Genomic DNA, 13,013 nt, shown 5'->3' on the forward strand with positions numbered 1-13,013 from the left:
GGATTGAAATACCTCCTCAAAGCATACTGAGCAAATTCCCATGATGCCAGGCCTCCTGGAGAAGTTTCTGGGGGTCGAAGACCACTGCAGCTGCCTCCTTTCCCTCCTCTCAATCACTTGCTCAAGTGGAAAAAATGTTTAAGGGGTAAGTTACCACAGTTCTCAGTTATCCTGATTTCCTCTCTGGGGAAGTCTAATCCTGGGTCTTCAGATGGGATGCAAACCGTACCGCAGCTTGGGGTCTGTATTCACGTCCCAGATATTTGCAGCCTTTGCACAAGTGAAACACTGAAGAGTGCAGAAGAGCGAAAGGACAAGTGAAGCACCGGTGTGGGCAGCGGGGGTGAGAGGGTCATCACAAGCGTTAGGGAGGCGCGGAGGTGGGAGGCGCCATACTGGCGGCCACCACAGCTCAGGGGTCTCGTCAGAGGGCACTGGGGCTCCCACACCCCCTGCCTGCACCTCCACAGAGGACTCAGCCATAGAGCACAGCATGGGGCCCTCTCTTACATCTTGAGAGACAATTCTTGGAACTTACAGGGGACAAAAATCTTTCTCATGTGGCTTCTGTGTCCGGGCGAGGTAGAAGAAGCCACATTTGTTGTGCACCTAGTGAGTACTTGGAGCTTCAAGAACAGTTTTGCGGGGCTTCCCTGGTGGCGCAGTGGTTGAGAATCTGCCTGCCAATGCAGGGGACACGGGTTCGAGCCCTGGTCTGGGAGGATCCCACATGCCGTGGAGCGGCTGGGCCCGTGAGCCACAATTACTGAGCCTGCGCGTCTGGAGCCTGTGCTCCGCAACAAGAGAGGCCGCGATAGTGAGAGGCCTGCGCACCGCGATGAAGAGTGGCCCCCACTTGCCGCAGCTGGAGAAAGCCCTCGCACAGAAACGAAGACCCAACACAGCCAAAAATAAATAAATAAATTAATAAATTAATTTTTAAAAAAAGAACAGTTTTGCAGCCGTCTATCAAAAGATTATTGTTCCTTTTCTATTTGTCCTCGGCTCATGCCTGCCCACCTGAGAACTGTTTTCTGACATCATAATTTCCCCAAACGCCACGTACGGTGCCAAAGAACACCACCTTTTCCAATTGCTCAGCCTGTGCTACACACGTGTGCCCATAGCACCTGACCATTTAATTCAATGCACCAGGAGATGAAAGACACTTGCCTGAGAACCCCCTTCTGCAGTCAGAGGGTCCTATTCTGTACGCAGTCGTCCCGCCCAGGAGCTTTGACTTGCTTCAGAATCAGAACGCTTCCTACTCACGTTCTCCAGAGAACATGGCCTTTTTCTTTAAATCCTCATTCTGAACTTGGGCCTCGTTGGTACGATCTTTAAAACTACACTTCCTCTTAGCGAAAAGGTTCTAATCAGAAACTTTAAAGCCCTATGTTCTCATCTGCACAAACAAGTCAAATTAGTGCATTAAATAGAACAATCATAAGAGCATGCAGTCGGGTTAATTTTCGTGAGCTGAGACTACACAACAGAAGCTTCTCATGGAATAATGATTCAATATTTTATTCCAATGAACCGTTTTCATATACACTATCTTATTTTCCCCTTACAGCAACTCAGTAGGGAAGATATTACTGTTCTCTACTTTAAGAAGAAACTTAAAGTCTCAGAGGGATTGAGCTATCCTCATGGTACCACGGCCAGCACACAGCCGAGCTCCAACTGGAATCCCCATGATATGGACTTCTCTTCCCAGGCTGTTTGCCATCTCACATCTGAGAAGCGGCAACTTGGTGCTGCGCAGGCTGGTTTAGAGATTGCCAATTTATAAGGAAAAAAAAAAAACCAGATGCTTTTTATGCTCTAGAAAAGTTTCCACCCTCCCTTCAAACTTTGCGGCTTTAAAAGTAGGGAGTTCTGTTCAACTTACTTTTTAAAGCTCTTAATGAACTATTTCTTTAAATTGTTTTAAAACATTTAAAAAGAGACATTAGGTGGTTAAGCAGAGTAAGATTAAGATGATTTAAGAATACAGCTGCTTTTTTAAGGAAATAGAGCCAGGCAGGTGTGTGTGTGTGTGTATGTGTGTTTTATAAAATGTAACCATGAGTTAGAAAAGGAACTGATTTGCAAAATCCTTTTTTTATGAATAGTTCATTTTGTATTCTTTAAGAAGGCCTTTAAAGCATTCCGTTCATTACCAGATACATCTTACAAGATCACTGACTTGCAAATCCTGGGTGAGCTACAGTCTCACAACTCAATCTAGACATAAAAAGGTCACAGAAACCTAACACGGAGGTAGCAAGTGTGTGAGCCACCCACCCCATTCCATTCCGATAATGTCATCTCACCCTGTTAACCCTCAGAAATGTGGGATGGTCTCCTCAGGGGGAGCATGGGCTGAGGGCGGTGGTGAACTTAATTTCATCACCATTTTTGTTACGAGGGAGGAAGCAGCTGTAAGGCTACAAGTAGTTTTATTTCCAGAGGCTGATGGAGGGCCTTGAGTCAGCAAGTCAGCGGGGTGCACAAAGCAGTGAGATGCATTTCCTCTGAACTCCCCAGGAAGTTCAAGGTCAGTGGGGAATCGCCTCTCCTTTCAGTTTTTCCTAGATGAATTAAAAATCAGTTTATTTGGGTTTTTCTTGGCTTTGTTTTTCGCCTGTTTTTCTTTTTAATTAATTTATTTATTTTTGGCTGAGTTAGGTCTTCGTTGCTTCGCACGGGCTTTCTCTAGCTGTGGTGAGCGGTGGCTTCTCTTGTTGCGGAGCACGGGCTCTAGGTGTGCGGGTTTCAGTAGTTGTGGCACGTGGGCTCAGTAGTTGTGGCTCACGGGCTCTAGAGCGCAGGCTCAGTAGCTGTGGTGCACGGGCTTAGTTACTCCCTGGCATGTGGGATCTTCCTGGACCAGGGCTCGAACCCATGTCCCCTGCATTGGCAGGTGGATTCTTAACCACTGCGCCAGCAGGGAAGCCCTTTTTGCCTGTTTTTTAAGCATCACGAATATTTCTTTGAATGCAAACTAAGACCACTTGACTGTTACTGAAATGAATAGCCCAGTTTGCTTTTTTTTTTTTTTAAAGAAATTCACGTTCTTTTATTTATTTATTTATAACTGTGTTGAGTCTTCGTTTCTGTGTGAGGGCTTTCTCTAGTTGCGGCAAGTGGGGACCACTCTTCATCGCGGTGCGCGGGCCTCTCACCATCGCGGCCTCTCTTGTTGCGGAGCACAGGCTCCAGACGCGCAGGCTCAGTAATTGTGGCTCACGGGCCCAGTTGCTCCGTGGCATGTGGGATCTTCCCAGACCAGGGCTCGAACCCGTGTCCCCTGCATTGGCAGGCAGATTCTCAACCACTGCGCCACCAGGGAAGCCCAAGCATCACGAATATTTCTAAATGAAGGAGGCAGCTGGGTGGAAAGCACTAGCTCACTGCTCGAGATGCCAAGACGCCCCAAGACCTGCTTCTCAGAGACCTCCATCCTCATTTTGGCTCTTCGCATGTGGCCTTGGGCGAGTCCCTACACATCTTTGGGTGCAGTTCCCTCATTTCTACCTCTAGGCAGAGCCGTGGGGTGAAAGGGACAAAACCTAGATTCTCACTCTGGCCCCTTCTAATTCTGATGATCCGATTCAGGACAGAAATTTGAGTCTGAACACAGGGCAAGTCACGAAGCCTGGGAGTACACATATTTTAGGCAAATGCTTATTGTTTGTTTGTTTGTTTTTACGAATTCAACCCTCCTTTCTCCTCAATTTCACTTTTCCCAGTAAAATGTGATCTACTTTTACCCCCTTCGTCTCCTCACACATGAACACATATATTCAGTCGAATAAAAAATAAACGTTGGGGCTTCCCTGGTGGCGCAGTGGTTGAGAATCTGACTGCCAATGCAGGGGACACGGGTTCGAGCCCTGGTCTGGGGAGATCCCACATGCCACGGAGCAACTAGGCCCGTGAGCCACAATTGCTGAGCCTGCGCGTCTGGAGCCTGTGCTCCGCAACAAGAGAGGCCACGATAACGAGAGGCCTGCGCACCGCGATGACGAGTGGCCCCCACTTGCCACAACTAGAGAAAGCCCTCACACAGAAACGAAGACCCAACACAGCCATAAATAAATAAATAAATAAAAATTAAACTTTAAAAAAATAAAAAAATAAACGTTCCCTTCCAACACGTCAACTCATAGTCTAAATGAATGGGAAGGGGAGAAGCAGTATCAAATTTGCAGGGATGGTGGGAAAGTTCAGGAGTAAGATTTCATTTTAAAAAGGGTCTCACGTTTCCCCACCCTCTGTGTACTGTTCTGAATCAGACATGCTGCCCCCTATGCCCAGAAAGACCATATCCCCACACAGCCTTCCCATTCACTGGGACCTCCAATCGTGTGCTGTGTTTTAGAGATTAAAATGGGCTTCTTTGAAGAGGTAACTTATTTCACAAATATGCAATTTATTTTCAGGAGAGTTTATCCTTTAATCACCTACACTATATACTGAACATACATATTTTCACTTAATTCTCACAACAATCCTCTGAGGCAAGAATCAAATTAAATGACTGTTTTCCAGGCAGCGTCGAACTTGCATCACCATCTCATGCATCCTTTCTCCTAGAAAGAAAGAATCTGACTTTCAAGTGGCTTACACGAGCCTTGCAAAAAGAGTACAAAACATTTAACATGAAATATACCCCCAAATTTTTCTTTGCCAAACCAACCATTGATACCAAACTTAGGAGTAGGATAGTATTTGGCAAAAGTAGCAAGTTGATGCAGGAGGTTGAGAGGTTGGATTTACCAAGAAAAATGGGTGGTTGGGGGCATTCTTATTGGGGTTGCAATGCCTCATTGGTTACAATGCCTTCCTGATGATCTGAGTCAAGACAGGAATTAGAGTCCCAACTCAGGGTGAAAACATGAGGTTAGATGCATATCCAGCAATTAACCCCAACAGTCTGTTCTGAAAGGGAAATACAGCCTTTGATTTTTTTAATTTAAAATTTAGGTTTTCTGCAAACAGCAGTGAGTACTCCCTGTACCAAAAGCACCTTGCCATCACCCTCAGGGATTTAAATTAAACCTGAAGACCCTTTCCCTTGTCTTTAGTTTCCATTCATTCTAAATGTTACTGGCTCTAAGACATGCATTTTACACCCATCTGCCAAATACAGTCTCTGTTGATTTTAGAGAGGGTTTGGAGTATTGACTCTTATTTGTGTACATGTCTGCTTTCTTAATTTACATCCTTTGTACTGTCCTTGCATTCCACGAAGGTTTTCCTTCTTCAGTTTCCCTTCGACTGAGAGATGTTTGTTTTCCTTTTCGAAAGTCTTTTCTTTGGCTCACTTCTCATTTTATCGTTTCTTCTCCATTTATCCACCACCAGCTGCAGACCTTTGTGTACTCAGCAGCAGACACATTCTCTGTCCTCATAAGCATCTACATCACCCCCTTCACTCCCTCCTCCCAGAGGACTAAACTCTGCCTTCTTTATGGGTCAGCAGACCTTCTAAGGTCACTGACCCACAACTCACTTGAGACTTTGCATTTCTCTTGCCACTGTAGCCTTTTAAGAAGGTGTTTTTACTTTTGATTGTTTTTGGTCACTGGGTAAGACACCCTCAAAACTTATCTAAACACCACTACCCTGCTCTGCATTCTTGGCATATTTATGATGGATGAGGAAACCTGCCCAGCTGAGGTGCTACCCTCACCCACCCAAAACTAACTTCAAGAAAAAAGGAGGCAGGTACAGATGGAACTGCTGATATATATACACATTTTCACTAGGCAAATGATTTCTCCAGGAAACAGACCCCCCCCCCAATCACGTTTCCTGGAAGCCACCTCAATCTTTTTTAAAAGTATAGAGATCACTTAGGAAAAAAGGGAAGCTAGTAAATGAAATAACAAGTCACCCTGTTAGAATCAAGTGTAAGGAAATGAAATCTCTGGACATGACATGGGCCAAGATATAAAGGTAAGACTTCTCAGGAAAGTGACAGCTCTACTAAGTATAGAGCCAGATTAATCCAGAGCATGGGGCTTCTACCCAGTTCTCTGTAATGTAGGGGAGGAATGTCTATCCATGTCCACCAAAACATGTTCATAAATCCCCATCTCTAAATATATGTGAGAAATAAAGACTGCCTCCTTCTCCTCAAACTCGGAGAGTTCAACTATAAAAATCAACACAGGGCTTCCCTGGTGGCGCAGTGCTTGAGAATCTGCCTGCCAATGCAGGGGACACGGGTTCGAGCCCTGGTCTGGGAAGATCCCACATGCCGCGGAGCAACTAGGCCCGTGAGCCACAGCTACTGAGCCTGCGCGTCTGGAGCTTGTGCTCCACAACAAGAGAGGCCACGACAGTGAGAGGCCCACGCACCGCGATGAAGAGTGGCCTCCGCTCACCGCAACTAAAGAAAGCCTTTGCACAGAAATGAAGACCCAACACAGCCAAAGATAAATAAATAAATAAATAATTAATAAAAAAAAAAAAAAAATCAACACATAATAGATGAGATAAGACATATTCAAAAGGCATCTTAGAGACAAAATGTTTCCCACAGCAGAAGCAGAGAGTGCAAGGACTCTTCAGTAACCTTATCGATCCCATTAGCATATCTAAAGAAAGAATGTGTCAATCAGAAAGGGGATTTGATGTGGAGGGCAGAGAAGAAACGAGACTGGAGAGGAGCACTTTGGCAGAAGGATTCCCTGCGGTCCAGAGAGGAAAGGGCTCTGATTCAGCAGCGCGAACGTCTGGCCCGCCTGGCAGACGCGTCTCTAATGGAAAGATGGGCCATCTGGCCATCAGCGCGGATGCCAGCACATTCTGGCGCCTCAGACCCACTCTTTACTCTTGAGTCTGAGATCAGCACGCAACCTCCTGACCTAATTATGGTCAGACTTCCTATGGTCCTTCCTTTTTCCTGTGGGGATAAAGTTTACTGATTCTTGGTCCCCTTGGGATACTTATTCCACTTACAGTTGTCTTCTTCAAAATGAGTTAATGCGTTGACCTTCTGGTGTATATCCTTCAATTTCCTATGAGTTTGGATGATGTGAATTAACATTCCTAAATTCCGTGAGATCCTGGGCACTGTCATGACCGGTTCTGTACCTGTCATGACCAGTTCTGTAAGGTTGGGGACCAGCCCCTTAACGGTGGTAAATTCACGAAGGGAATAAAAGGGTGAGGGTGGGAGCTTCTTGATAACCAGGCATCCAGCATATTTAGTAATATGGCAATAGTTCATATCACCACATGCCTCTCCAACCCAATTCAGGATAATAATGAGCAAATACTGCACATCTACTATGTACTTACACTTTATACATTAAATCTTCAAAATGCCCTTTTGAGGCAGGAATTATTATTTCCTATTATTATTTTATAAATGAGAAAATTGAGGCTTATAAAGAGGCCCAAAGTCACACAATTTGTGAATGACAAGGACAGATTCCAACCCCAGGATTGTCTGTTGCCTGTTCTGCTGGAAGAAGTAATTCAAATCTCATGTCACCATCAACTAGAAGGCATAACTGGAAGCCAGCATGACTACTTTTCATAGTAGGGAACAGGGCAGCCCTCTCCAGAGGTTAACCTATCACCAGAGTCCCATCAAAACATACCGAGAGTGTGGATTCCGCCGTCAATCCTCAACAGATAAATGCCAGTGTTCTCAAGTTGGACTTTGGGTTCCAGTGCCAAAGTGAGTTCAAAACCTTCAACACTCTTCTGGACACATGGAACAGACCTAATGGTTCTGAGCCTTGCAACCCATCTATTTGAGAAATCGGCCACTGTGTTTGGGATGAGTGCTTGCTTTACTCAAATCTTGACCCACAAATAATGGACCTATGCCTAGAGCTGGCCAATAATAATAAAAATAATAGCAGCAGCACCTGTTGTTACCATGAGTTACCATGTAGAGTATTTCATTAAAGCATTCTAATCACCTTGTAAAGTAGGTATTTTAATCCCCAATTAAAAATAAGGACACTGAATCTTCAATAAGGTTAAGTAATTTGCCCAAGATCACCTAGCTGGAAAATGGCAGCCCTAGAATTTGAACCCAGGCCTGATCTGACTCTGGTGCCTATGCTTTGAGCCACTCTGCATCACTGGCCACCAGAGAAGCAAGCCCTGAAGAGGAACCAGACACAGCCCAGCACGCTGCAGAGAGTCACTAGAGCCTGGGGACAGGGTGGGACCACACCCAAGGCTGTGTTTCTGTGGTTGGGAGTAGCTGCTGTTCCCCTGAGCAAGGGCTCACACCCTCGAGGAGTGAATGCATGCAGGCGCAGATGGTCCCCTAAGAGGCGAAATGAGACATGATGAGAAGACCAGCTCACTGTTCACATCTTAAAAACGGCATGGTTTGCTTAATGACTCCTGAAGTTCCACCAACTCAAACATTCTCAAGTATTATAACACTTAGTTGTCATGTGATGCAGCCAAAACCTGATTAATGAAGAAATATCCAAACAAGCAAAATATGTAAGCCCAGGACTTAGTAGGTCAAGGTAATAACACTCAAGTGGCCTGGTGAAGTGGAACCAGGAGTATCTAGGCTCCTTTGTTGCTCTTCCACTCACCAGCCTTGCCCTGTAACTTACTTAACCTCTTGCGTATAAAATGAGGATAATGATAGCTACCTCACCAGGTTCTTGCGCAGGTTCAATGAACATATTTACCTATGTTAATATAAAACGTCTGCAGCAATGCTTGGCTTGTAATAATGATTGAAAAAAATTTTTAACCTCCTTCCCTTTTCCATATGTAATTCCATCACCATGAGTTGTTTTCTTGGAACTAAGAAGCTTCTTACTCTAAAGCATCATAACCAATCACAAGCCAAACCTTTTCCAGCTGAGGAACCACCACTATCACAACCAGAAAAACAAAACAAACCAAACAAAAGCAGGAATTCACTTGTTTTGACGACCCACCCCGAAAACCCCCGGGTGGGTGAGGCTAACGGAATGCCCCTAAGGCACCAAGCCCATAGCTTTCTCCTGTCCCACAGGGAGACTACACCTCATAGAGTCTGACCATATCGGGGATCAGGGTCATCAAGCCCGGAAATGTACAGGGAATCCTGCCAAGCCAACACCTGCTGGGAAAGCCAGGGTTTCACAAGACAGTAGTGTCTGAAATGCTTTCACAAGCTACAAGACGGGCAAGAAAAAAGGAAAATTGCGCGCGGGCTAGGGGCGGGGGGTACCGTCAGGATCCACGTGGCGAGGTTTAAAGAACAAGCTCTTTAGGGGAGGGGGAGGGGGAGGCGGAGGAGGAACCCGGCGCGCGCCCAGCCTACCTGCGCACCACCAGCCGCAGGGTCTTGTAGGATCCTTTCACCAGGGAAACGGCCTCCCTCCGGGAGCTGCTCAGCGTCACCTCGTTGATGTGCACCACCTCGTCCCCGGCCCGCAGTTTGGAGCTCACCAGGTCCGCTTTGCCCCCTTCTTCGATCTGCTCGGAAAGATGAGGGTCCACAAGTGAGTCGCCCGGGGCCCTGCCTGGCCTCCCGCAGAGCCCGCTGCACCGGCTGCAGCCACGCCCTACTCCCACGGCCAGCTTCCAGAAGGCACGGACGGCCTCCTGTCTCCACACCTTCCAGCCCCCAGCCCGCCCACAGAGGGCGCTCGGAAACCTAGGCTGAAGGGGTGAAAGAACTCGGTTTCCATCCAAAACCGCTCACGACCTCCATCCAAAGTCCCTCAAAGCAACTGTTATATTCCTTTAGAAGTGGCGTTCTTCTTACTTCATTTATTTTTTATTGTCTAAAATGCTAACTAACTCATTGGGTAAATAAACTGTGGTACCTCCGGACAATGGAATATTATTCAGCACTAAAAAGAAAGGAACTAACAGTCCATGAAAAGGCATGGAAGAACTTTAAATGCATGTTATTAAGTGAAAGAAGCCAATCTCAAAAGGCTACGTATGGAATGATTCCAACTCTATGACATTCTGGAAAAGGCAAAATTATGGCAACAATAGAAAGATGAGTGGTTAGATAGTTGGGAAGAATAGGCAGAGCACATAGGATGTTTAGGACAGTGAAACTATTCTGTGTGACACTATAAGGTTGGATACATGACATCACACCATAGAACATACAACACCAAGAGTGAACCCTAACGTAAGCTATGGACTTTGGGTGATAATGATGTGTCACTGTAGGTTCATCAGTTGTAACAAATACACCACTGTGTTGGGGATGTTGATAATGGGAGAGGCTATGCAAGGCAGTGAGGAGCAGGGGGTATATGGAAACGCTCTCTACTTTCTGCTCAGTTTTGCTGTGAACCTAAAACTGCTATAAAAAACAAAGTCTATTGAAAAGTGGAATTCATTCAACAAAGTGATGCAACACTTGCTGTATGCCAGAAATTGTTCCAGGAGATAAGGCTGTAACAGTGGACAAAACAGACAGAAACCCTTGCTCTTCTGGTGCTTAGGGCAGAGGCAGGAAGCAAGCACTAAACATAATTATCAAGTAACTGATGTGTTATGTTAGAAGTTGGTGAAGTGCTTTGGAAACCAACAGAGCAAAATAATGCTTGATCCTGTGGCGTGTCAATAATGACGAAAGGGAATAAAAAGGGAAAAAATAAAACAAAAACAAAAAACAAGTAGACAAACCTGACCCATATTTTTTCTTTTTTCAATAATTACTCTCCAGAATTGCCCCCATGTTCAAAAACCTTCAATAGGTCTCAAGATATATAAAATAAACCAAATTCCTATAATAATTTTGTGAATTTGGTCCTCACTAGCTTTTATTTTAGCAGCTAAAAGTAATACTTTATTTTTAAGATCATGTTCACTAATTTATTATTAAATCACTATATATTCATTAGTTTATTATAAAGGATGAAAACAATTCAGAAAGTGTGTAAAGGGAAAGGGAAAAGTGAATCTTACCCTGGCTCCCGCCATGTTACTCTCTAAAGGTAACCACTGTTTACAGTGTAGCTTATGAATTTCATATACAGATGGTCCCTGACTTACTATGGTTCAATTTACGATTTTTCTACTTTACAGTGATGTGCAAGTGATACTCATTCAGTAGAAACTGTACTTTGCATAGGTTTTTAATTTATTTATTTATTTATTTATTTATGGCTGTGTTGGGTCTTCATTTCTGTGCGAGGGCTTTCTCTAGTTGCAGCAAGCGGGGGCCACTCTTCATCGCGGTGCACGGGCCTCTCACTATCGCGGCCTCTCTTGTTGCGGAGCACAAGCTCCAGACGCGCAGGTACAGTAGTTGTGGCTCACGGGCCTAGTTGCTCCGCGGCATGTGGGATCTTCCCAGACCAGGGCTCGAACCCGTGTCCCCTGCATTGGCAGGCAGATTCTCAACCACTGCGCCACCAGGGAAGCCCGAGAAACTGTACTTTGAACTTCTCCTGGACTAGCGATGTGTAGTCATGATGCTGGGCAAGGCAGCAACCACAGCTCCCAGTCAGCCACGTGATCACCAAGGTGGATGACTGAGACACTGCTAACCATTCTGTAACCTTACAACCATCCTGTTTTCACTTGCAATATAGTAGTCGATAAATTACATGAAATATTCAACACTATTACTAAACAGACTTCGTTTTAGATGATTTGACCAACTGTAGGCTAATGTAAGTGTTCTGAGCATGTTTAAGGTGGGCTAAGCTAAGCTAAGTGCAGTAAGTTAGATGTAGTAAATGCATTTTCGACTTAACGATATTGTCAACTTACAATGAATTTATTTTGACGTAACCCCATTGTAAGTCAAAGAAGACCTGTGTATACATATTTTTCTTTTTACAGAAATACCACACTATACACACCTCCTCAACCACCTTTTGGCATTTAACAGAGAGGCATTAAACTGAGGTGGTTAAGAGTTTGAGTCAGACAAATAGCCTAAAGGAGGGAGTCACTTATTCTCTCTAGGCTTCAGACATCTCCTTTATGAAGCAAGGATAATAACAGCACTGCCTCCCAGCGCTGCAGAGAGGATTAATGAGATGAGCCACATGAACTGGTAAACACGGTTCCTGGCTTATGGTAGGATTTCAAAAGTGGTAGCTATTGTTATCAAAAATCATGTATCATGAAGATACTTCCATTTATATCAGATTCTACTCTAACATCTTGGTATGATTCATTTAGCTATTCTTTATCGTTGGTCATTTCCCCCTGCTTTTCTATTCATCCTACTATCCCTGCCGACCTTCTGTAAATTCACCTTTCCCCCAAACACACCGGGCCCACTCTAACCTCAAGGCCCCACACCAGCAACTCAGATTTCCCTCTACCTGGATTGCTCCCTGCTACCTACAGCGCCCATGGACACCTATAAAAGCTGCAGTATACCCTCATGGTTAAGAGCTAGGGCTCCGGAATCAGACTATCTGGCTCTGTCACACACTTCCTAGCTGTGTGACTTTAGGCAGGTTATTTAATCTTTTTTTAAATAAATTTATTTATTTATTTATTTATTTATTTCTGGCTGCTTTGGGTCTTCGTTGCTGTGCGTGGGCTTTCTCTAGTTGCGGCGAGCGGGGGCTACTCTTTGTTGCGGTGCGCGGGCCTCTCATTGCAGTGGCTTCTCTTGTTGCGGAGCACTGGCTCTAGGCATGCGGGCTTCAGTAGTTGTGGCACGCGGGCTCAGCAGTTGTGGCTCGCGGGCTCTAGAGCACAGGCTCAGTAGTTGCAGCGCACGGGTCTAGTTGCTCCGTGGCATGTGGGATCCTCCTGCACCAGGGCTCGAACCCGTGTCGCCTGCATTGGCAGGTGGATTCTTAACCACTGCACCACCAGGGAAACCCAGGTTATTTAATGCTACTGTGCCTCAGTTTCCTCTTCTGTATGATGATAGTACTTACCACAGAGACTGTTGTGAGGATCAAGTGAGTTCACGCAAGTAAAGGGCTTAAACAGTTCCCAGCACATAGTGCGTATCCAATAAAGGTGAGCTCGAATGACTACCCATTCTTTGAGGCCAAGTTCAACTCCTGTCTCCTCTAAGCCTTTTCATGCCTCTCATCAAT

General features: G+C 45.3%; 1 protein-coding gene across 1 annotated transcript in view; it reads right to left on the minus strand.

Moving 5' to 3' along the window:
• The window catches only part of SHROOM3 (shroom family member 3), a 320,936-nt gene that overhangs the window by 189,550 nt on the left and 118,373 nt on the right, over nt 1-13,013 (minus strand). Inside the window, exon 2 of the mRNA XM_036853462.1 lies at nt 9,293-9,447. Coding sequence (XP_036709357.1) covers nt 9,293-9,447 — 155 coding nt within the window. The remainder of the gene's footprint in view (nt 1-9,292; nt 9,448-13,013) is intronic.

The sequence above is a fragment of the Balaenoptera musculus genome, chromosome 5 (genome assembly GCF_009873245.2).
Source record: "Balaenoptera musculus isolate JJ_BM4_2016_0621 chromosome 5, mBalMus1.pri.v3, whole genome shotgun sequence".
Lineage (NCBI taxonomy): Eukaryota > Metazoa > Chordata > Mammalia > Artiodactyla > Balaenopteridae > Balaenoptera > Balaenoptera musculus.